Source organism: Tenebrio molitor, chromosome 1 (genome assembly GCF_963966145.1).
Source record: "Tenebrio molitor chromosome 1, icTenMoli1.1, whole genome shotgun sequence".
In the NCBI taxonomy this organism is placed as follows: Eukaryota; Metazoa; Arthropoda; class Insecta; order Coleoptera; family Tenebrionidae; genus Tenebrio; species Tenebrio molitor.
Genome location: NC_091046.1, coordinates 42,930,048 through 42,950,495, shown reverse-complemented (window position 1 = coordinate 42,950,495; position 20,448 = coordinate 42,930,048). Strand labels below are relative to the sequence as shown.

General features: G+C 35.7%; 3 protein-coding genes across 3 annotated transcripts; all 3 read left to right on the top strand.

The window, feature by feature from the left end:
- The first annotated feature begins 1,671 nt into the window (after positions 1-1,671).
- On the top strand, positions 1,672-3,624 carry LOC138140510 (luciferin 4-monooxygenase-like). The gene is made up of 5 exons (XM_069061621.1): positions 1,672-1,859; positions 1,908-2,425; positions 2,475-2,634; positions 2,684-2,977; positions 3,025-3,624. Exons 1-5 carry the CDS (start codon positions 1,749-1,751, stop codon positions 3,547-3,549), a joined length of 1,608 nt encoding a protein of 535 aa, XP_068917722.1. The 5' UTR covers positions 1,672-1,748; the 3' UTR covers positions 3,550-3,624.
- A 9,375-nt stretch (positions 3,625-12,999) lies between these two features.
- LOC138133162 (luciferin 4-monooxygenase-like) lies at positions 13,000-15,242 on the top strand. The gene is made up of 5 exons (XM_069050963.1): positions 13,000-13,513; positions 13,560-14,077; positions 14,125-14,284; positions 14,332-14,619; positions 14,664-15,242. The coding sequence occupies exons 1-5, from the start codon at positions 13,400-13,402 to the stop codon at positions 15,174-15,176; spliced, it is 1,593 nt and encodes a 530-aa protein (XP_068907064.1). The 5' UTR covers positions 13,000-13,399; the 3' UTR covers positions 15,177-15,242.
- A 42-nt stretch (positions 15,243-15,284) lies between these two features.
- LOC138133171 (luciferin 4-monooxygenase-like) lies at positions 15,285-17,173 on the top strand. The gene is made up of 5 exons (XM_069050971.1): positions 15,285-15,406; positions 15,455-15,969; positions 16,021-16,180; positions 16,233-16,520; positions 16,570-17,173. Exons 1-5 carry the CDS (start codon positions 15,299-15,301, stop codon positions 17,083-17,085), a joined length of 1,587 nt encoding a protein of 528 aa, XP_068907072.1. The 5' UTR covers positions 15,285-15,298; the 3' UTR covers positions 17,086-17,173.
- Positions 17,174-20,448: the final 3,275 nt, after the last annotated feature.

Genomic DNA, 20,448 nt, shown 5'->3' with positions numbered 1-20,448 from the left:
ACCAAGCATTTTTTATTAAAAATAGCAATTGAAAAAAAAAATCAAAAAGTACACATCTGGTGAGGCTTTAGTCATTGAATGAGTTTCAAGAACGCTTTCTTTAGTTTAACAAGCAGAAAACGGATAAGTTCTTCTCCAAAATGGAATCACTTTTTTTAAAAGACATCTAAACTTTAACCTCCTTCACTATTTCATCTTCATCATTAGATTCCGAATCATATAACAGATCTTCCCACCTATAAATACAGTTTAGGATTTAATCGAATACAAATTCATTGTTCTCACATTAAAGATGTCCATCACTCTATTAAAAATCGCATCGTTAGATCGGACCTATCTCGTTTAAAATGTGTGTAGCACTTCAACACACTACGTTGTCTCGAAAGACACAACTTTTGACATTATGCACTTGTAGTAAACTCTTCAAATTATTAGTTTGTGTTGTTTAATTTAAAATACATTAGAAAAACGTCAAAATGACATTTATTGATATCTTTTTGTTTTAGAATCATCTTGCAACATAGCATTTCAAATTTAGTGAAAAAAGGTTCACAACCAAAATGAAATGAAATATAACTACTACTTTCCTCAGTACTGCCAATTTAACAAAATTAAAGCATGGCAACCTATCGTTTTTTTAAAGATGGAATAGATTATACAAGTTTTTGATATTTTTTATTTCTAATTTGCAATTCTCGCCCTTTGATTACACATTTTCAAAAAGTCACTTAATCTAGTGCATATTAATTTGGTGTTTTTCAATTTGAAATTTGCTAATATCAAATTCATCAATTCAATTATCCCCTGATTTTAACTGGAATTCTCAAATGCTGCAATAAAACATATGGAGTCGAGTCATGGACACTAACGGAAGCAACGACGAAAAAGATCCAAGCATTTGAGATGTGACTTTACAGAAGAATACTGAGGGCATCGTGGACAGAGGATGTAACTAATGCTGAGATCTTCACAAGAATATCAAAAGAAAAAGAAATCCTCAATACAATCAACTTTAATATCTAGGCCGCGCGAAATGAAAACAGTTACGATCTCTTGCGGTACAAAATATAAAGAAAAGTAAAAGTAAAGAGAAGCTTCGGAAGGAGAAGAATTTCATGGCTGAAAAACTTAAGAACTTGGTTTTCCATGACAACCACAGGACTCTTCCGAGGGGCGTAAATAGAGTTAGATTAGCCAATTTCATCGCCAAGGTCTGCAACAGATAGGCACATGAAGAAGAAGAACTACATTACTAGTTAGTTCTTTTAATTATTATAATTACAATGGGCCGTATCACGACACCGTTGTTAAAGTTGCCGTTAACTAAATTCGTGATTAAAGTGAACAAAAACGGTATAGATTTATGCAGTTATAACCTGCCAGAATGAGATGAATTCGTCACCAAGGTAATTAGAGTCATGATTAAATTTGATAAGGGTGTCGTGATACGGCCCATTGTTTTTGTAAACCAATGTTTATGATATCTTGAATAAATATGTCAACAAAGACTTGGTAAACGTGTTTATTTGTGATCTTACTAAAGCAGACTAACGAGTTGCAAGAAAATATTGACAAAGAGAACTCGAAATTGTCTAGAGATTATCTGCATTATCGTTGTCATATCATATAATACGAGTATAGGTCTTCAGATAACCATTTATATAGTGCTGTAAAGACTGGTGCAACTTGCATTCATTAATTATAATTTGAACTCAAAGTTGTACCATCCTTCGAATAGCATTTTCAAAATGGCGGACAAGATACTGCACGGCCCAAAAAAGGATTCGTATGCTGAAATAACCAGCTTGGGCGAATTTTTCTTTAATCAAGCTGAGAGATACGGAAATAATATTTGCCAGGTACCAATTTTTACAAACATAAATTGATTCGCATAAAAAAATTTTTAGGTTAATGCTAATATAAACAAATCTGAGACATATTCCAGTGTAAAACTTCGAAGTGTTAGACTTGCTATAGCACTGCAACACAGAGGAGTAACATCGAAGGATGTTGTACTGTCCTGCTCAAAAAACACTCTTGACAACGCAATTCCAATAATAGCTTCCCTTTATTTGGGTGCTAAAGTGATAAGCTTGGATCCTAGTCTGGGTACGAAGAATTCAAAATATTTAGTGGGTCTGGTATCCCCGAGAATAATTTTTGTCGAAGAGGTGTCTGTGGATATGATCGAGAGCAGTCTCGACGAAAGCAATGTAAACCCCGAGATAATTGTTTTGGGTAATTCTGACAAATATGCGAAGTTTTCTGATCTGACAAATCCCAAAGAAGGTGAAGACAAATTTAGACCGGTCAAGGTAGACATTCACGATACTGCAGTGATGTTGTACAGCAGTGGTACCACCGGTCTCCCGAAAGCAATCTGTCACAGTCATCACAGTTTCTTGCAGTCGGTATATTTGAGGAAGTAAGTGCTGCAGACAACCTGGGTCAGAAATTGACAGTTTTGCATTCAGGAACTTTGGTTATGATGACAATTCTATCTTGCATTTTACCACATTTTACTGGATCTCGGGGATGGGAATATTATGTCGTACATTTCTGGATGGTGGTACTAGAGTATTTTGTGGGGATGTGGAGGGCGAAACTATCTTGAGAATAATACAGGACTACAAGGTAAACTTGAAAAGAATACAAATAAGTATTATTTTAACTTGTCCAATAGCTGGCAGCTGTGTTCATGAGTACTTTTCATACGTACAAACTTACAAGAATTAATAAGAGCAAAGTAGCAAAATATGATACTTCTTCCTTGCACTACATAATGACAGGTGGTACTTCAATAACTGCCGATCAATATAGGCGGTTGAAGGCTTTGTTTCCAAATGTACAAATAATCTTTGTGTATGGTATGACAGAAATAGGTCGAATCTCTGGGTTTTACCCCGAAATAGACAGAGATTTTATGAGTTCTAAACTGACATCTTGTGGAAGGGTAGCCCCAGAAACCAGTCTTAAGGTACAGTTGTAAAAATGATATCTGCAGGTATAAACGTTCTATTCAAGATTGTCAATCCTGAGACAGACGACACACTAGGTCCGAACCATATGGGTGAAGTACGTGTTAAAAGTCCAAGTATGATGACCGGATACTACAATCTCGACAGTTCGCAGTATTTCGATAACGACTCCTTCTTGAAAACAGGAGATTTGGGTTATTATGACGACGATAAATGCCTGTACGTTGTAGGGAGATTGAAAGAAATGTTTAAGTACAAGTCGTGGCACATCGTTCCATCTTCAGTGGAAAGCGTCGTACTGGAACATCCTGCCGTGAAAGAAGCGGTGGTTGTTGGTGTTCCTCGAGAAGAAGAGGGTGAAGTACCGGCAGCTTGTGTAGTACTGAAAGAGGGTTTCAGTGCAGGGAAAGATGAAATTGAAGAGTTTGTGGCAGAACGAGTTTCTGATAGGGAAAAATTGAGAGCGGGTATTGTGTTTGTCAGGGAATTGCCTAAAACTCCCACCGGGAAGGTGATCAGAAAAGACGTACAAGAGTGGGTTGTTAAAGTGCTAAATGATTTAAACAATTAAAGTTTCAGATTAAATGTATGTATGAAATATCAAAATATGTATTAAAAATAAATGCAAGAAAACTTTCACTACACCTTTTTCAAGTTTAATTCAGAAACGGTAAGACATATTTCAGAAAACGTTAATAGTAATTCAGATTAGTAAATTGTATTTCAGAGAGCGTAAATTGTAATTCAGATTAGAAACTTGTATTTCAGAAAGCGTAAATTGTTACTCATTAGGTACTTCGTTACTTTATTGGGTGGGTTGTTAAAGTGCTAAGGCCCGGTTTCTGGAAACATTTTATTTGGCCAGTTAGTTAACTCTCCGATAAATTCAAAAATCATGTAATGTGATTGGTCACTTTCTAGCGTTTCTATAGCAACGCTTGATTTAACCGGCCGTTAAGTTATCAGACCGTTCCAGAAACCGGGCCTTAGGGCCAGTTTCATAATAAACTTAAAGTCGCCTTTATCTTAAAGTGACTTTAATGGATTGTTGCAACAATATGTTTCGATGGTAAATGGTAAACTTTAATGTTAAAGTAACTTTAAGCTGATTATGAAATTGAAGGTAAATGATTTAAATAATTAAAGTTTTAGATTAAATGTATGCATGAAATATATTTGATTTCGTTTTAGTCTAGCCTACCAACTAACAAAGATAGAAAGGGGTCTGCAATATCTTTTTCAGATATTGCCCGTCGCATCCACCATTTTTACAATTCTATAAATTATAAATTTTCTTGTTTAATAAATTCAACGGAATTAATACAGTGTGGAACAAAATGATTGTCATCTAGTTACCTTTGCATTACCTTTGTAAAAATACGAAATGCCGCTCTACCAGTGGCGGCTCGTAACAATTTCAACTGGTACGGCAGATTCGTTGGTATTTTTTTTTAATGCTCAAAGTTGCCGTATTTGTTCCATAATAATAATATAATGGAAATTAAAAAAAAAAACTTTTTTTTTGATAAAGAACAAATTCACTGTTCAGCAAGAACCAAGAGGAAGGTCTAGCTAAAGCAATTCTTGCTAGGAGGGGAGGATTAAGGAATTTGGTAAGGTAACGTAGGTGACTAATAATTTATAAAAAAAAAACGTAGCGAAACAACTATAAAAATGTAAAAGAACACCAAATTCCAAAAAAAAAAATCACATACTCGTAAAATACCACGAGTAGGCAAAGTTATGTGTGCCATGAAAAACAAGGGGCGCTTTTTACTTCATCCTCAACCGTAATCGTAATTAGAATTACATTATTAATACTTTGAATGATCTCATTTTGTATGGTCTTGGACAAACCAGTGAAAATCGTAGATTCGTCTAAAAATTGTTTAAATTTATCATTATGCCGCTTAATAATTTTGCAAATTCTCTAAAATTGCCCTGATTAAATGAATTTTCATTTTTATTATGCCCTTCAAACGCTAGCTCTTGTGTTCCTAAATAAATAGTGATGTCAATTAATCGTCCAAGGGTTTCGCGATTTTCGGTGACTTTGGGATTATGTATATTCAATAACACTTTCGCGATGTGCATTGTCTAAGACGTTTGCAATATTTTGTTGTTTTCTTCCAAATAATTTAAATTTTAGCAGGCTTTGTGTGTGATCTTTTGAAATACCGTGTTTTTGCAGTGCCCTACCGATCTCTTTACGATTGTTAAAGCCTGTATAGTTAGTTCCACGGACCTGGACGTTGCTCAGAAAAAACTAAGCACGGCCAACAAAACAATCTATTCCTAATTTCGCTACCTGTAATCCACTTTTCATAGCATGAAACACAAAAACCACGATTGGAGCCGTCCGCTTTACTAATTACTAAATTTGACATGGCAGGACGAGGCCGTTTCAAATCCTTAACAAACAGTTTGTCATCGTAAAATAATGAAGATAATTTATTTCTCAGTAAAAAATCTAGAGTACCTATCTGAATTATTATTGCTCACCACTTGTCGAACATTTGCCATTATTAACACGGAACAATAAAAATTAAAGTAACACAATTTAAACGTCAAACCGTTGAGTGCTATTGTGGTTCGAAACGAAATAAACAAAAACCCTTACTCTGCGTTAATGAGGTACGGCGCTGCCGTACCCAGAAGCTGAATCGCTGTCGCCACCCAATACTTCCTAACAAATTCCTATTTTTATGCCAAAGCCAAATGCCAATCAACTTACATTTTCAGTTAAATTATATTATTTCAGTTTCATTCTTTTTCTATAGATTTTTTTTTAATTTCTAAATGTAACATTTAATTTAAGAGCAATAATTTTATTAAATATTTCTTCTTCATCGAACTTAGTGAAGAAGAAGAAAACTTAAACATAATATTAAAGCTTCTTATGGTCTGTAAATATTAAATTGACATTTAAATGTATTAAAAAAATTGGAGCTAGGAGGTATTAATTATGTAGCGCTTTATTGAAAATGTTCACAAAAACCCACAGCTGTTCTCTCAATAAATACAAATTTCTATTATTTTGTTAACAACTGAAAATGTTACTTTTTAATTAATAAGATCAATGAAAATTAAGTGATTCGTTAAAAAAAACCATTCGAATCTATGAATTTAAAGACTGAAAAGCGGTGCGGTACGGCATGCAGTACCAACTAGGGAAGCGCATTGCAATAATCTCGACGTTCTGCGCATCTGGCAAGCATCGGTGCATTTAACGCAACTCTCGCTGTCGCTGATCTGGTACTACTTGCCGACCCAAACCCAAGTCCCAAACAGCGTGCAATTTCATCGGACACGCTCACGCGTATATTTATTTTAATGCGCTCACTTTTACGGGATACTGGGATCATGAATTAATGGACCTTTGAATCTCCAGTAAGGGCTAATGTCATAAAATTTGAAAAATATATGCATATTAGAGAGATATGAATGATGAAACTTGTTTAAAAAAAAAGTATAAATGAACTGTTTTAAATTATGTTCTTTTCAAATCAATTTCTGGGTCGGCACTGCCGTATCTGCCGCCCCTGACCAGCCGCCACTGCGCTCTACACAAAAAAGAAGGCCTAACCTCAAAATATATATTCAAATTCCAAATGTGATTTATTGCGAAGGGATGATATGAATGCAAAGTTGAGATTGAAATTGAAAATGACCTAACAAAAGCAAGGCACAGCAAGTGTTGAAAGTGGCCATCAACGTTCATTAATTCAATTTAGTAAATTGTAACAATTGTCAATTCGATTGATGACATTTTTTGACAGAACTAATAGTTAGCACTCAAAAAGAAAAGTAGAGCGGTGCAGGAATATTTACATGTGCAAAAATTCCAAAGCAAACTAGATGACAATCATTTTGTTCCACACTGTAGATAACAAGATACGAGTAGGTATGTCAAACTGCTATCAAGTTAGGATTTATGTACACTATCGGACAAAAGTAAAGCAACTTCAAAAAAGAAAAGGAAAAAATTCAATATTTTATATTTAAATGGCAGAAATACAAACAAATTCTAATTACTTTTTAAATCCCAAGTAGGAGGCTGTCACCTGTGATAACTAATCGTTTATAATATTAACACAAAGCAATTTAAGAAATTTTATTATCGAAAGTGCACGCCGTTTATGCGACAAAAGTAAAGCAACACTTTGAATTTTTCGTAAAATAAAAGTCTTTCCTTGAAGTAAGAACTAAAATATTCCAATTTATCATTGTTAGTTATTTCCACATAATTTTAGTCATGCCACGAGGCATCCCTATCTGCAAAGAATTAAAGCAGATGATAATAAATGCCCATCTAGCGAGAAAAAAACAGTCTGCTATTTCGAAACAGTTTCTTTTGCCGAAATACAGTGTGTCAAAAATAATTTCTACTTACAACGAATGAGGACACTTAGACAAAATTCCAAAATCAGGAAGACCCAGAAAAACTACTATTTTAATGGATAGACGGATTAAAAGAATGTCTCAAAATGATCCATGGTTACCTGCACCGCGAATTATTGCAGAAATTCCGGAAATTCTGGTTAGTCCAAGAACAATTCAACGAAGATTAATACAAGCAAAATTGTTTAGTCGACGTCCAGTGAAAAAGCCCCTTGTTTCTAGAAGAAACAGATTAGCTAGGCTTGCATTTGCACGAGAGCATATTAACTGGACCATACACGAATGCAAAAAAGTCTTATTTAGCGATGAAACTCGCTATAAAATGTACAGTTCTGACGGAATGAAACGTGTAAGACGACCAGTTAACACCAGAATACCAGATTCAATCTCAAGTACGTTACACCTACAATTAAACATGGAGGGGGGAGTGTTTTCTTATCGGGCTGTTTTTCGTGGAATGGAGTAGGCCTCTTGCACCGTATTGAGGGAATCATTGATAGATATTTTGTTTATCGGGACATTCTGCAAAATGTAATGCTACCATATGCAGAATGGGAAATGCCTTTGCGTTTCGTGTTTCAACATGATAACGACCCTAAACACACGACGCGACTTGTTCAGGAATGGTTTCACAATAACGATGTTGAGATTTTGCAGTAACCAGCACAGTCTCCAGATCTCAACTTGATCGAAAACTTATGGGACGAGGTAGAACGTCGAATTCGCACAACTCGGTTTCCTAATACACAGGCATTGCTTGAAAAAATTAATGAAATTTGGGCAAATCTTTCAGACAATACCATTCAAAATTTGATTTCCTCAATGTCACGGCGCTGTAGAGCGATTATAAGTAATAAATAATAATGGATATTCCATTAATTATTAGAGTAGTACTATTGATAATTGTTATTTTTTAATGTTCTTTTTAATTGTTGTTTTCGATAAGTTAAATAAAATCATCTTGTATAAAAGTGTTGCTCTACTTTTGTCGCAATGATTTTTTCAGTAATTTTTAATATTAACATTTTTGAAGCCAAACTATGCAGAAATTGTACCATTTTTGTCTGATGCATTACTGAACTTAAGAGGTGGTAATTCATTATAATTAATTTAAAAAATTACCAAATTCTAAAACTATTTTTTAGTTACAATAGAAACAACAATTTTGTTGCTCTACTTTTGTCCAATAGTGTATATGCAACACAATAAACATTATATTATACCTGGTGTTTGTTCATTTCTCTCTTTGTCTATGTAGTGCGAATTGATCACGGCCTCCTAGATTCATAAGAGACTCGTCTCTTATCCGGCCTGCCGCATTCGTAGTTCTAGGCATTATTTTTGTTTTATAGGGTGCGCCACAATACGGGGCTTATGTGTTGTACTGGTTGCCTGCCTTGCAGGAAATTATTGTTTTATAGACGTTTTTTCAATAGTTTTAACGCACACATACATCTGACACCTTTTCAAAATCTCAAATCAAAAAGATTTTTTATGAACGGTAAATTTAATTTCAACAATTTTCTTTTTTATAATTTTTTTTTTATTTGTCTGTGAGTGCAAGTTACAAAAATTTACAATGACAGGAAGTTCTAATTTTTAAATAAGTGTCTCACTCACATTTTACCATGAACAGGACAATGAATTAGTGGATTTCCCGAAAGATTGAGGCCAAGATATTCTTCAAAACAAAATTTATATTTTCCTTTGGAATGCTTGGTAGAATTTCTACTATTATTGAAATTATTGTAAATTGTATAGTTTGCGAACGAGAAATTGGAATTTTAGCTTCTTCACTTGCAATGGGTAGATTGTAAAGATTTATAATAATGAAGATTTACGATAGTGTAAGTTTATCTCCCTGCTAGTTACTAAAAAGGGATGCCAAATATCGGCAAAATGCAGACTGTTTGTCCCTCCTGGAATGAACTGCTCATAGCCGTAAATCTTCATTATTATCTATAATGTTTAACCATCCCAAAACCCATTGCAAGTGAAGAAGCTAAAATTCCAATTTCTCATTCCCAAACTATACTAGACCCACAAATTGATCATTGGGGTAACTTAGCCTTCCTCTATCTTAGTAATAAATTAATTCCAGTAAAGGGATTTTCTTTTTCGGATTTGAATCTTGTAAATGTGACAAGCAATAATCACATCCATGGACTGCCTTCGTTATTTTCATAATTAAGTAGCCACATAAAAAAGCTGTTGCCGCCGTCTCAATTTGAAAATTGGTTCTTGGCAAATAAGTAAAGGAAGACATCTTGCAAGGTGACTGAAATATTTACATTGATCCTTAAATTTTGGAATCTTGGTAACATTTTACTACTTGCATATTCTGCGGCACTCATGATATTACCAGTATGATCTCTCAGTCCTATCTTCTATGCTGCATTTAAAGTGATATCATTGGGTAGATTATGATAAGAAATGTTAACTTTATGTCGTGAACTAATACATTTTTTCTTTGTTTGTGGCATTTTTTAAAGTTTCGACTGCACTTAGTTTTTCAAATTGACAATTTATTATACAAAATGTCATTATTCATACGTATTTTTAGTTGCATATACTAATATATGGGTCACATTAAAGTCGCTAGATGGACATACTATACGGGGAATTTCATAGACAAAATAAGAACATATAGAACGCAAACTCTCTATACATTTTTTGGGCACAAAGCGTTTACCGCCATCTCTTATCCTGGTGAGGGTGCAAAATCACAGCCTACTGGATGAGTTTACCTTTCCTTTGATCGCAAATTTTCACAACAAATTAAAACGCCAGCAATACTTTCGATATTTTATTTTCAACCGTTTTTAATACAGTTCTGCTTTATTTTTATAAATATTATTCCTAAATGCTATCGTTCTCGTATCCTACCATTTAAAATTAAATTTTACCCCTTAATATAAATGTGGTTAAATGAATTATTTTACCAATAATTTCATCTTCAATTTTATTTTTAAGTGAACGAAAAATTAACATTAGCAAAATTTCAACGGTAATTCAAACATAAGTACGTTTGAATTACCGTTGAAATTTTGCTTTTAATATTATCGGCCGAAATTATGTTACTCAATATAATTTTGAAAATATTATGCATCTTATTAACATTTTTTACAAACTCTAAAAAACTCACACTTGCCACTTTCTGCTAAATTTTAATATACATCCAAAAATCCTTCCAATGTTTTCATTCAATTTTTTTTTTTATGGAAGAAAGTGCTGTTTTTTTAATACAAAAATTTTTCCAAAGTAGGTACATACTGCGTAAGTGTAAGACTGCTTCCTGCCAAAATTTTGTGTGCCCCGGATTTTTGTAAACTCCACAAGCAAGAGGTTTCTCGCAACGTGGGCGAAATGTCCTTCCCTCCAGTTTATTATCAAAGAGTTTGTCAAAAAAGTTATTGTTTCTGCAGTTCCCAAGTCTTCATCATTTAGGTTGTTTCTACCTGTTAGTTAAAATATATATTAGATTATTAACAAGTTAACAACAATGTGATTAGAAGTTACCACAGTTAACTAATAGCGTGATAGTTGAATCCATTATGACGACTCAAAACTTGAGTTGCATAGGACATCTTTTGGATCTTATCTGCATGTCCGTAATTTTGTGGAGGGCTCTTAATTCGCCCCACGCTGAATCATAAAGATAAACCTTCACTATATGGTCCAGTTTCACACTTAAAATTTCTCCGTTTACTTCTCAAACCAAATCCTTTGTTATCCTATAATTTCTAATTCCTTTAATAAGATGAGGTGTATCAAATAATGGTCTAATCTCTTAGTCTTGAAGTATTATTTTTCTTTCAATTTGTTGATTGTTTTCTATATAAATTTTGCTTGATTCTCTCAATAACAAATTTAGCAATCTTAGCAGCGGTATTACATTATTTGTGAACGTGACAGAGCCTCATTTTGAATTACAAGATAGTGACATAAAGATTGACACTGCTTTGACTGATTTTTAGATTATTGAGATTACTTTGATTTTAAAATTTTGACTTTTTAAAACATTTGCGCCCTCTTGCGGTGTGGTGAGGGTGCGCTAAACGATTTTCCAAAAATTTATTAGGGACTTTTCATTCTATAGTATTTTATTTTCTCTATGGGGAATTTTCAAAAACAGACATTTATCGAATGCGACAGGCAGGATAAGAGACGAGTCTCTTATAAATCAAGGAGGCCGTGGAATTGATATTATTTTGTCATTGTTTAACACAGAGATGAAAGATAACAGAGTCGTAGTGATTAAGATTACGATTTTGTTAGTAAAGTAGTAATGCCCCCTTAATATGTTATATACAGGGTGTATCCGAATTCGATCGACAAACTTTTAGGGCAGATTCTATGATTAAAAATGTGCATAAAACTCTGAATACATATGGGGTCAAAAATGCTTAGTTTGCGAGATAATCGGCTAAAAAGTTCTACCAGCAACAAAAGGAATCGGGTGGAAATTTTTGATGAAACGTACAAAAATAAAAAGGAGCTATGTACAATTTACAAAAATTGTCAAAATTTCGCCGCCTTGTTCAATGCACAGATAACCCCGTAAAATCCAAGGAATTCAGATCGTAATTGTTTTTACCTTTTTGTTCATTATCTCGCAAACTAAGCGTTTTTGACCCCATATGTATTAAGAGTTTTATAGTTATTTTTGATCATAGAATCTGCTCTGAATCTGTCGGTCGAATTCAGATACACCCTGTATACAATGTGATTTTGAAAGTTGTGCAGATATTTTAACCTGAAGTAGTACGTCTTAAAAGAACGCAAAATAACCCAACTTTCCTTATACAAATGTTAATGGTTTACAACAGAATCAAAGGAATCACTTTATTTCGGAACCGCTGAAAAATTTCAAATTTAGCGGGCAGTTTTGACGGCCTAAACAACAAAGTACAAAGGCTGTAATTGTATTAAAAGCATAAAATAAAAAATCAATGCAAGCTTCAGCACCACGTGCCCAAAAAAACAGAACTCGATTCAGAATGCCTGTTTTAAACGTAATGAGGCGGTACTCCATCGTGAAGGTACCACTTTTCTCGTCGAATATCTACAGGAATTTTCTCGAGTAATCCTAACCCACACGTTAATTGAAAATGATTGCTCGAACTGACGCTTTTGGATTTCGTAACGAATTTCTTCTGCTGCAAGTAAAATGTGATCTTCTCATGACGTTTATTCATTTCGAAACGCCCGAAATCGCGAAGATACTGCACAACGTTCACAAGGTTCATACATTGGAAGCTTTCACGGTAGATTTCACGTGCTAGCTCTGACTGTCCACGGATTTTGCCACAGATTTCATTCAGTGGCTCTCAAACTTTTTTAAATTTTAGCCCTTTTTTTCGAAAAATATCAATATTTCTATAAGGCATTATTGGCTCAATTGGCACCTTTTGCGGGGTTCTATCACAGGTTAAGATATCTGCACAACTTTCAAAATCACCCTGTATAACAAGTTGGATGACAAACATGATGTAATCTACAGTCGTTTATCTTTCACAGTATGTTTTAGGAGGTTATAAAGTTAAGTATTACTCATTTATCACTAAAAATAGAATTTTTTAATAAACATAGTACTTAGTGTGTATGTGTTAACACTTACACAGGTAACAAAAGATAAACATACTTTAAATGAGCTATTAATCACGGAATCACAAGTAAAACCGGATTATAGCGTCTAAAAAGGTTTATCAAGTAAATTTTCCAAAATTAGAATTTGTTGTTCACACTTGTAGAAGAAATTACCCTGGAGTTATTAGTTAGTAAACGAGTTTCAAATTTATTTTCATTTCTGCAAATCATTTCGTGAGATCCAAACGGTTATCTTCAAAATCCTTGAACTAATTGCAAGTCAATATTGGGCTAACTTGAGAGTCATCTACTAAGTAATGGAAACCTCGAGTCATCACCAGATCGTTATCGCTATTATTAAAATAATGTGTTCGTCGCATTCGGTGTGACTTCTCAAAAGTGGTCCAAAAGTGTACAGAAACGAAGAAAAAATGGCTGGAAAAATACTACACGGTCCAAAAAAGAGAGCAGCATTGTTAGAAATGACCAGTTTGGGTGAATTTTTCTTCAATCAAGCAGACAGATTTGGAAGTCACATCTGCCAGGTGATAGCTTCGCACGAACAACAAATTTATTTTTAGACCTTTTTAGGTGGACGCAAACATCAACAAATCTGAAACATATTCCAGCGTGAAACAACGAAGTGTTAGACTTGCGATAGCACTGCGCAAGAAAGAGATAACTTCCAAAGATGTTATATTGTGTTGTTCGAAAAACACTATTGACAACACAATTCCAATACTGGCGGCACTCTATTTGGGAGCCAAAGTGGTCAATCTAGACCCCACTTTGGGGGTTAGAAATTCCAGACACTTGGTATCTCTGGTGTGCCCAACAATAATTTTCGTCGAAGATTCATCCGTTGGTTTCATTGAAAGTAGTCTAGAGCAAACAAATTTAACACCTACGATTATTGTTTTCGGTGATTCTGACGAGTACGAGCAGTTTTCCGAACTGGTACGACCACAAGAAGATGAGGAAGAGTTTAGACCGGTCAAGGTCGACATACATGACACTGCTGTGATGTTCTTCAGCAGCGGTACTACTGGACTTCCAAAGGTGATCTGTCACAGTCACTACAGCTTTTTACAAATGCTGACAATAGGACAGTAAGTACTGGCAACAATGATGATTTGAAACGTTTAAGTTTTTTTAGGGAATACGGTTATAATTACGGTTCTACGTTGCACTTTACAACATTTTACTGGATATCAGGGATGGCTATACTAGCTAATACATTTATGGATGGCAGTGCTAGAGTATTTTGTGACGACGTGGATGGAGAAACTATTTTGAAAATAATCCAAGACTACAAGGTACGGTAAGCAAGAGTACCAAACTGTTTGCATTGATTTCTCTTCAGTTGTCAGCCATCTTCATGGCCCCCGTCTACACTTACAAACTCACAAGAGCTGAAAACTTGTCGAAATACGATACCTCTTCTCTTCGTTACCTCCTGACAGGTGGTACCCCCATCAGTCCGGAACAGACGAAACGTCTAAACAATTTGTTTGAAAACGGCGAAATCATCTTCGGGTACGGCATGACCGAAGTCGGCAGAATCTCTTCGTTCTATCCCGAAACAAACAAAAAACTGATGAAGATTAAACCGTCGTCGTGCGGACAAGTAGCTCCAGAAACAAGCGTCAAGGTACGTTCTCAATTTTTGAAACGTCGCTTGATTTTTGTTTTTAGATTGTCGATCCTGGCACCGAAGAGGTGCTAGGGCCGAACCGAGAAGGCGCAATACGAGTCAAGTCCCCTAGCGTGATGGTGGGTTACTACAATCTTGACAGCTCACAGTGTTTCGACAGCGACGGTTTTTTGAAAACTGGAGATTGGGGTTATTACGACGAAGACAAATGTCTTTACGTGGTTGGACGACTGAGAGAGATGTTCAAGTACAAGTCGTGGCATATCGTACCATCGGCGATCGAAGGGGTCATTTTGGAACACCCGGCGGTGAAGGAGGCGGTGGTTATCGGTATCCCGCGAGAAGATGACGGAGAAGTACCTGCGGCTTGCGTGGTACTGAAAGATGGCTGCGTTGTGACCAATGAAGAAATTGAAAGGTTTGTGGTGGAGCGAGTCCCTGACAGAGAAAAACTGAGAGGAGGGGTTGCTTTTGCGACGGAATTACCCAAAACACCCACCGGTAAAGTCATCAGGGAGGAAGTCCAAAAGTCTTTTCTCCAGTTATTGAAATAAAATGAAGATTATTTATTGTGATATTGTGTGGCAACTCTTTTTTCTATAAATAAAAATCAAATTGGAGTTTTGTATTTTTAATCAAATGAGTCTAAATTGACAGTTTTGACAGATGTCAAATCATGGCACACATACTTCACGGACGAAAATTGAACTCGATCATAGAAATGACCACTTTGGGAGAATTTATCTTCAACCAGGCTGACAAGTTTGGGAGTAACATCTGCCAGGTACCAGTTTTCCACAAGTAGAAACCCATTCACTCTTCAGTCTTTTAGGTAGACGCAAACCTCCGCAAAACTGAATCGTACTCGAGCGTGAAGCAACGAAGCGTGAGACTTGCAGTGTCCCTGCAGAAGAAATTATCCGCGGGAGATGTTACAGTATCTTGTTCGAAGAACACTCTAGACAACGCAATTCCAGTACTAGCGTCATTCTATTTGGGAGCCGTCGTGTCAAATCTAGACGCCAGCTTGGGAGTGAAGAACTCGAGATACCTAATGTCTTTGGTCTCCCCGAAAATAATTTTTGTGGATGAACCCTCCGTGGCTATGATCGAAGAAGCTCTACAAGGAACTGATTTGGAACCTGAAATCGTTGTGTTTGGTAGATCTGACAAGTACCGAAAATTTTCAGATTTGGTGCAACCCAGTCCAGAAGAAGCATCGTTCAGGCCTGTGACAGTTGACGTACACGACACAGCAGTGATGTTCTTCAGTAGTGGTACCTCTGGGTTTCCCAAAGCTGTGTGTCACAGTCACTACACTACTTTGCAAATCGTAGAGATAGGAAAGTGAGTCCCGGCAGAGCGCGTAGATTTTTGTTGATGTTCTTTTCAATTCAGGAAGATTGAGTTTGAAGAACCTTGCACGCTCAATTTTAGTAAATTTTATTGGATCTCAGCGATGATCTTGTTGATTCGTGGGTTTGTCGATGGATCGACTAGAGTCTTCAGCGAATCATTGGATGCTGACGCGATTCTAAGAACAATCCAGGACTATAAGGTTTTACAGCAAGTGAAGCATACCTAGAATCTTATTTCAAGCTGTCTGTTAGGTTTCAAGCGTTTTTGGAGCTCCCTCGCTCACATATGTTTTCACACATGCTGAGAATTTGCAACAATACGATATTTCTTCTTTTCGTTACATGCTAATAACTGGTACTGGGTTCAGTGCTGAACAATATAAACGTTTCAGCGATCTGTTGCCCAACGTGGACATAATCTTTGCTTACGCGATGACAGAAATTGGTCAAATATCTCTGTTTAATCCCAAATATCACAAAGAACTGATGAAGTCCAAGCCGAAGTCTTGCGGAAAAGTGGCCCCCGAGACAAGCCTCAAGGTACGTTCGTTGCCACATCTCACCCCGTTCGATTGTTCTTCATTTCAAGATTGTCAGCACCGACACCCGGGAGATTCTGGGACCGAACCAGAAAGGTGAGATTCATGTGAAGTCCCCGGGCCTGATGGTCGGGTACTACAACCTGGGCAGTACTTCTCAGTGTTTAGACAATGACGGGTTTTTGAAAACGGGAGATATGGGTTATTACGACGACGATAACTGTCTTTACGTGGTGGGACGACTGAAGGAAATGTTCAAGTACAAGTCGTGGCATATCGTTCCGTCTTTCATGGAAGACGTCATATTGGAACACCCCGCTGTGAAAGAGGCGGTGGTCGTGGGGGTTCCGCAAGAGGACGAAGGCGAAGTACCAACGGCATGTGTGGTACTGAAAGATGGCTACGTCGCGAGCAGTCAAGAAATTGAGATGTTCGTGGCAGAGCGAGTCTCCGAGAGGGAAAAACTGAGAGGGGGAGTTACTTTTACCACTGAACTACCTAAAACTCCCACCGGTAAGGTCATCAGGAGGGAAGTGCAGAAGAATCTTCTCCGCTGTTTGGAATGAAACGAAAATTGTTTATTGTAATTAATTTTGTTATTATCGATTACTCTACTTTTGTTTGTTTTTTATTTAAATAAAAATTGGATCGGTACTTTGGCACAAGTGACAGTCAAAAAATTGTAGATAGTTGACTACAAGAAATGATGGACAGCATTTTACAAAAAATTGTCCAGTTAAAAGTGACTCAAAAAAGGAAGACCCCCAAAGACCAGAAGGTTTCGTTCCAGATTTCATAGTACACCGAAACAACCGTTACTGTTTCACAGTTTATAATGCTTATAATTTATCTGATAGTTATTCCACCTTTCCAGAAAATGGCAAAACAGTTAGGTGAAAGGCACTTAAAACCCTCATTTTTCGAAATAATTAACCGCATGGGGTAAATTCGAGTGCGAGACAATTCGACCCTTGTTCGAAGAAACTCTTCTCTTGGAAAAACTACCTCTGTCGTTCTGGGAAGCAATTTACCTAAGTTTACCTGTAAAGATTTAGACGTTCTTCTACCTGCATAAATACGAAATGGAAACATCCCTTTGGTAAATTTCGGAAAAAAGAGACAAAAACGCCTTGAATATGCAGCAATTTATATTACATATGCATTTATAAAAAAAACAGAGAAAATATGCATCTATGCACTTAATATGCATTTTGCATCTTTTCCAACCTCTACTTATAATAATTACATCTTCCTTTCTATTGGCAAAGCGTACTGGATTTAGACCAGAACTCCCAACTCAAGAGATATGTAAAGCTTACAACACAAAAGTAGCCACAACTGTCAAGAAACTGAATAATTTGATTTTTGAAATGGTTTTTTGTTGAAATCAAAACAAAATGTTAAATAGTTGAAAAATGTATTAAATAGACGTTCAGATATTCTATTAGGATTTTAGTTTCTCAAAACTAGTACTTACCCTGTTAGTTCTGAAAATGTACTTAAGTAAACTATTCAACTTTGGCAAAACAACAGCTAAAGAATTCTTGATTTACTTTTGTTCGGAATTCATGACGAAATCCCTCGTTTCATTTTTTCTTAGCACCTTCCCGTTGGGCGTGTTCGGCAACGCCTCCAGAAACGTGATCCCTCCCCGCAACTTCTCCATCTCGGCAATGGGAAAGTGCAAAAAATGCTCTTGCGAAGATAAGTGGTAACCCTGTGTACTGTGTTAATAATAATTAAATAAACAAAAGCTGACGACTCCTTATAAATATCAAGTAGTAATAATGTTAATTAAATTCATTTTTGCCAAGATCAGAGTCACCGTTTGTGTTTTCCTCGTGCTGTTGTCAGTTTTCGCAGCCCTCGCTGGTAAGTTAGTGAAACACTTCCAGGGTGTCGATTATTTTTGAGCATGTTTTTACAGAAGAAAACTGCGGTGAAAACGAGTCGTACACCACTTGTGGCAGTTTTTGTCCTCCTACTTGCGAAAAATCTGGACCTCGCATTTGTGTGGACGCTTGTAAGTCTGGATGTTTTTGCAACACAGGGTATGTCAGGAACTCGAAGGGAAAATGTGTCACGAAGGATAAATGTTGAAGTGTGACATATTTAAATAAAGCAAGAAAGTTGTTTCTGGAGTTTTATTACCACTAGCGTGCTCAACAAGTAAAATCAAAAGGGTCTAAAGGGTTAGAGATATTTTTCGGTTTTTATTTGTTTGTTGTTTTCGGCTTCGGTATTGCGTGGTTCTAGGAAGAAAGTCGTCCCTTCAGCACCTCAGCTGGTGTTTTTAGGACATTTTCTGACTAACATTACAGAAGAAAATCTAATTTAGTATTATTATTATTGGAATTACGAGTATCATGGCGGGGGCCTTGAAGTTTTTCTCCCAACCCGTAAGGGGGCGCGGTTGCTGCGCACGGTTCGAATTAATAATTTCTTTATTATACTAAATATTGTGATAGTTTTCTTTCGGGATTTAAAATAAAACGATAAGTTGTTGCAGTTGTGATATTAATTTTTATTTATTTAACATTTTTTCTTTCTTTGCTATCGTCACAGTTTTTATCTTCACATCTTTCTTATTTTCTTTCTAATATAATAATCATTTTTAGCTTGTCTTTCGCAAGATCCAAATTAATTCTATACTGATCTTGTGCAGAATATCTAAATTCTGCATTAATTTTAGAAATAAATAAAAGCAATTGACATTATTGTTAAAAATCAAAACAAAATGTTAAATAGTTGAAAAATGTATTTAATAGACGTTCGGATATTCTATTAGGATTTTAGTTTTTCAAAACTAGTACTGTGATGAACGCGGTATTTATACATTTTATTTTATTACCATCGCGGAAATTATTCACCTTAAATTCAACAAAGTCAAATTTGTCTTAACGATCTCCAAATTGTTTCTGTGCAATTTATGCATTCCATTTATTTCCATTTTTAAATACACACATGTTTGTAAGTGTCAGAATGTTGAGAAAAACAGAGCCGTTCCCACGAAGGGTTTCCTGGAATGTAAGACCGTTGCAAATCGCAAGATTAACTTCTTTAGTTTCTTTCAAAAGGCCATGTGGTATTTCTCCAAGTTATCAGGGTGGCGAGACGCCCACCACACTCGACCAGTCGACCAAGCAAGGCATTCATTTGCATACGAAAGGATAAATGATTTAATTGTTGTTTAAAAAAATTGATGAAAATAGAGATATAACGATAAATAAATTAATACATCCGTTTAGAAAGGAGTCGCCGGGTATTTTGAGTGACACAAACAAAATTTAACTAGAATTAACAATGTTGATAATAATTCAATTCGTCTGAGTTTGGTCGTAAATGAAGTTTCATTTAAATTTCTCATAAGATGTTTACATTAAATAGGAAGCTTTGTTCGGGGTTGCTGAATCCATATAGTAAAAATTGTTAATTAGTTTAAATCCTGGTAAATCGGTCAAATCGTTTAAAATATTCACAATTGAATTGGTCCACTAGAATTTGGTGTCTGCGATTTAGATTTTAAACACAGCGTCGCCAGCCAAGGGTGGTCCGTTTTGTTAAGGTGGCGAGAGACGCGTTACAGATCGAGACTTTTAAGTAAGATATCGGATTACACTTGCACGTGTGGTCAGTTGTGGGAAAATTTAGCAAAATTAATAAATTCTTGTTTAAACAAAGTCAAGTCACAAACCCACTATTTTAGAAAGACGCGCTGTGTTTTTCTGAACATTTTGATATCCAATTTAACCCTAATTTAAGCTGGTGTAATCGTAATTCTGATGTACAAACCAATTTTCCTTATCTAATTATTGTAAGCAAATCTTGCACCGTACGATTACTGCCCATTTACTAACATAGTTTTACAAGGGAAGTAGGTAGAAATTTCTGTAAGAAAAGCGTAGAAAATCGTGAAAATGTAAAAATAG

Excerpts from the sequence above, each read along its gene's own strand:
- LOC138133162 (XM_069050963.1), top strand. The coding sequence starts at position 13,400 with ATGGCTGGAAAAATACTACACGGTCCAAAAAAGAGAGCAGCATTGTTA. Across the intron at positions 14,078-14,124 it reads CAAATGCTGACAATAGGACA|GGAATACGGTTATAATTACG; the intron begins GTAAGTACTGGC and ends AAGTTTTTTTAG. Across the intron at positions 14,285-14,331 it reads AAATAATCCAAGACTACAAG|TTGTCAGCCATCTTCATGGC; the intron begins GTACGGTAAGCA and ends ATTTCTCTTCAG.
- LOC138140510 (XM_069061621.1), top strand. The coding sequence starts at position 1,749 with ATGGCGGACAAGATACTGCACGGCCCAAAAAAGGATTCGTATGCTGAA. Across the intron at positions 1,860-1,907 it reads ACGGAAATAATATTTGCCAG|GTTAATGCTAATATAAACAA; the intron begins GTACCAATTTTT and ends AAAAATTTTTAG. Across the intron at positions 2,978-3,024 it reads CCCCAGAAACCAGTCTTAAG|ATTGTCAATCCTGAGACAGA; the intron begins GTACAGTTGTAA and ends GTTCTATTCAAG.
- LOC138133171 (XM_069050971.1), top strand. The coding sequence starts at position 15,299 with ATGGCACACATACTTCACGGACGAAAATTGAACTCGATCATAGAAATG. Across the intron at positions 15,970-16,020 it reads CAAATCGTAGAGATAGGAAA|GAAGATTGAGTTTGAAGAAC; the intron begins GTGAGTCCCGGC and ends TTTTCAATTCAG. Across the intron at positions 16,521-16,569 it reads CCCCCGAGACAAGCCTCAAG|ATTGTCAGCACCGACACCCG; the intron begins GTACGTTCGTTG and ends CTTCATTTCAAG.